Here is a 4,066-nt window from a genome sequence, read left to right as displayed (position 1 = left end):
TGCTGAACGGGGTAAATCCAGCTTGATCAAACTTTCCCACTTTTAATGATCACCAGCTTTGTCCTGATCCTCAGGTCTTGACCACTTCTCTTACACATCTCATCTCTGAGACTGTCTCTGGTCACAGTTGCTCAGTCCTTCTGCCTAGGTGGTCTTCTCCATCCATGTCTATATGTAAATAATAGAAAGCAACTAAGTAAACTTAGAACTTAGTGGTTCAGACAGCTGAGGACAAGACTCTTTAGGTCTAGCTCTGGACTTTGTCTGGCCATCACTTCTTACTACTCACCAAGTGCTTCAACTTTTATCTGATATATTTGCTAAACATAGAAGAGAAAGGAAAGACTTGCTCAAAGGACGATAGCACAGAGTCCTCGGTACAGGTCAGGGACCGCTACGGGTAGATGTGCATTGATAATTTTTATCTTTTCTTCAAGAATCTAGCTTATAATGAGAATTTATTCTTGATACACAGTCCCATCTAACTAATCTGTTACTGCTAGCTGACAGACGCCACATTGTCCCTTGCCTTTGCACCCACTCAAAGATGATGGTCTTTCCAGCAGGTCTGCAAAGATGTGCTTCCACCAGGGCAAAGACCAGTGCCACCAGCCAGAGCAACCCTCATGCCACAGCAGGGAAGGGGTGCCACGGGAGCCGTGGTGGATCCAGATGCCATGGGACTAGCGGTGGATCCAGTTGCCACGGGAGCAGAGGATCCGGATGCTGTGGGAGCAGCGGTAGATCTGGATGCCACGGGAGCAGCAGTGGATCTGGATGCCACAGGAGCGGTGGGGGATCCTGCCATGGAAAGCCACAGGATTGCCAGCAGGAAATTTACCAAGTACCCTCAAAGATGAAGTGATCAGGACATTATCTGCATGTTATACGCATGCAAGTCCTTGATCTTGTGCCGAGTTCAGAAAGCCTTGCATGTCTCCTAGTAATCTTCAAAGAAAATGTCTCCTCTCCCTTCCCTGGTGAGTCCTGTACCTCTGATGAGCTCATCTGTGGATGCTAAAATAAACTGTGTATGTTCACACCAGTCCGGATTTCTCTCTAACAGCCTGTGACTATACAGAAGCCATTACAATTTGGAGTTCATGAGAGTTTTGCGTTCATGATTTTTCTCTCACCTGGTGTTTCATATCGCAATACAAGACACCTTGCGCTTGTTTCACAGCCGTGAAGTTACCCTGCTCAGACACAGGCAATAGGGGTAGGCACGACCACGCTCTCCCTTATGGACTGCAAAGGAAAAGAGATGGAATAAAGATTTTTAAATGCTGATGTTTTAGGAGGAGCTCTCCTCCACACCACCTTCCCACAGAGCTGGAGACACAAACCCCCTCACCAAGACCCCATGGGCTTCATTGCACAGTCCTCAGGGTCAGCTACGGGTACGACCATGGGGCAGAAAAAGTCCTGTTGGCAAAGGCATCCGTGACGGGGCAGAAACTCCTTTTTTTTTTGCCATCTGACCCCAAGGTGCCATCCTTGGGGCACGCATCTCCACACGCTTGCTACAAACCCCCCAAAAAGCCTTCCTAGAGACCCTCTGCCCGACACTTCAAGACCCCTGGGTCAAGCCAGGGATGTTGCAAGGTGCTGGAGTTACACAATGAACTGATCGATTTCTTCTTGGCTTGCAATTAAAAAGCATTGTGCAATTTATTGGTCTGGTATTGCCATTCATGAAATGTCTGTTGCCCTGATAAGATTATTCTCGAGTGTGTCACGATGATCAGAAGTATCTGGCATTGCTGAAGGGTGCAGACAGCAGCTAACTCCCTGAACAAGCCTGCCTGCTTTCGGTGTAGGAATCATTTGAAAAGGCTGGTTACGCAAGTCTGGCGTTTGCCTTCAGCCCCCATTGCCAATGCCATTTTCGAGGCGTGTTAAGGCAGACAGCCACAAAAACTAGAGGTGCCCAGGACAGCTGGCTGGTTGATGCTGATCGTTAACAAACTCAATTAAACTATTAAACAATTAAAACACGAGGAACTGAATACAGCATGGTGTTGAGAGCCAAAAGTTACTTTGAGTCTCTTTTCACGGAGAGTGTTTACCATATTTCTTCTGTTGCCAGAACAAAAGACAATTAAAGAGAAGTGATCAAGGCCGGGTCTCCCAAACAACATTAGCAAAGGTGGGATTGGGCTGAGCCTCCATCTCACTGTGGTCAGCGTCTGGGAATCGCAAAAAAACTTAACCAGCATGGAGAAAGAAAAATAAAAGGCAGGAGAGGTGGACCAAAAATACCAAATGCTCCAGCATCCCTGTGGGCAAGTGAAATATTTTCCAGCCAATGTTTTCCAAGTGCTTTTGCACCGACAAAATCATAGCACTTCCCTATTTCATCTAGCAATACTGATTTCAGCCTTTTATTTGCTGCCTGTTTAATCACTGAAATGTCTTCCAGAAGTCATGGCAGAAAAGGGCAAAACAAGATCTGTGGTCCTGAGCACTTCCTAGCCCACGCAGCAGAAGTACAGGAAAGGTACAGGGAGTATCTCAAATTATTGCTTGCGATTAGCTCTCACTGCAAACGTGGTACCTGGCCCATGTGGGTCTGCGCATCCATCCGAATAACGCTCAGATTCGTTGGCCAATTACAAGCTAATTGGGGAGGAGGGAAAAGTGCTCCAAAAAGGATGTTCCTACAAGTTTGGAGAAAGCCCCCGGGGTCTGCCAGCTCCCCACAACGTGGCAGCCACCCAAGGCCACCGTGCGTCACCGAAGGCAGCACCCATGGGAGCCCTTCTCTTCCACGTGGCAGCACCGAAGCCACTCACAACCTGGAAAAAAACCACCGGCGCTGCTGCTCCGGCATTACTCATGGGCTGAAAGTTAACCACATAATTATGTACCTCGCTAATCCTGGATCGCTATCTAGGGCAGGTGTTCCCCCTTCCAAAAATAAGAATCCCAACCGCTTTTGGTCCTTCTCACAACAGCAGGAAACTTTTGACTGACAAAAATGTTTTCTAGAGGCTGTCTCTTCTCTCTCGTCACCACTCCACCGTATTTCAGCTGGTTTTAAGAGAAACGAGCCAACAGTGATATGAGTCAAATTGCTGCTAAGGAAGAGTTGTTGACCATGCCAAAGGTCAACTTATGCCAACTTATAGGCACATCTCTAGGTGTACGGGCATTTGCAGGACTGGAACACCTCAAGACATTTTAAAAGGGTGGTGTGATTTAGGAATACGATGTAATTCCTCCCCCCTAAACACAAAGCACTCCCAGCTGCGATCAACACCAAAAACAAACTGGCAAAGCTGTGGAAACCGGGGCCACCCACACTACTCCCCCATCGGAGCTAAGCACAGGTAGAGCTGGCAATTAAATATTTCTGATGCACAGGAAGGACGACCAATAAAAGGCGATACCCAGTGCGGATGAGGTGAGTCACGCAAGCAATCTGAAGAGTGGGGAGGCAAAAAAAAAAAAAACAAACCACCTCCATCAACGAATTAAATGAACAGGCAGACCTCTGCAACAGGGAGGTGCTTTGTTCCCAGGTGGGGTGGGCAGAGAGGGTATAAAAGCGCTCCTGTCCCGGAAAGCCTCATTCCCTCTTTGCCTTTTCTCTGTAGGAGCATCTCAGGTAAGAGTGGCGATGCTGCGGGGCTTTGGGGCTTGGCACAGCGTTTGAAATTCTCCGGGAGGCGAGTGGGTTTGGAGCAGGCTGAGCCCCACGCAGGGAGGGGGGGTGAGGAGGGAGCGCAGGGGATGCCGAAAGAGAGCAGAGGGATGTGGACTTGGATGGAGCCTCTGGGGTGTTGCTCTTCTCTCTCCGGGAGCAAGACAGCTCTGCTTTGGAAAGCCTGCCATGGGGATGCTCCCAACATCTTTGGCTACAGCTTTGCTGGGACAATCGCACAGGCAGTACAAGAAGCTGGTGCAAGGTTTAAAGTCAGTTGTGGGATCTGGCTAAGACTGGATAAATATACCTCCAGATTTCTCTTCCCTGGAAGAGCAGAAGCAGGAAAGGAAAGCCCCTGACAGCTTCTCTCTCCCCACAGGTCACCCCAAAACACAACGATGTGCTCCCGCCAGGACA

The 4,066-nt window shown here is 48.7% G+C and overlaps 1 protein-coding gene across 1 annotated transcript; it reads left to right on the top strand.

Moving 5' to 3' along the window:
- Positions 1-576: 576 nt before the first annotated feature.
- On the top strand, positions 577-865 carry LOC104165134 (loricrin-like). Its single transcript, XM_009704691.1, is given in 2 exon segments — positions 577-642; positions 644-865. Coding segments are annotated over 2 exon segments (288 nt in total).
- The last annotated feature ends 3,201 nt before the right edge of the window (positions 866-4,066 follow it).

This window comes from Cariama cristata, unplaced genomic scaffold (assembly GCF_000690535.1).
Source record: "Cariama cristata isolate BGI_N322 unplaced genomic scaffold, ASM69053v1 scaffold3307, whole genome shotgun sequence".
Lineage (NCBI taxonomy): Eukaryota > Metazoa > Chordata > Aves > Cariamiformes > Cariamidae > Cariama > Cariama cristata.
Note: the sequence above shows the minus strand (reverse complement) of the source record. Positions and strands in the feature narration are given on the sequence as shown.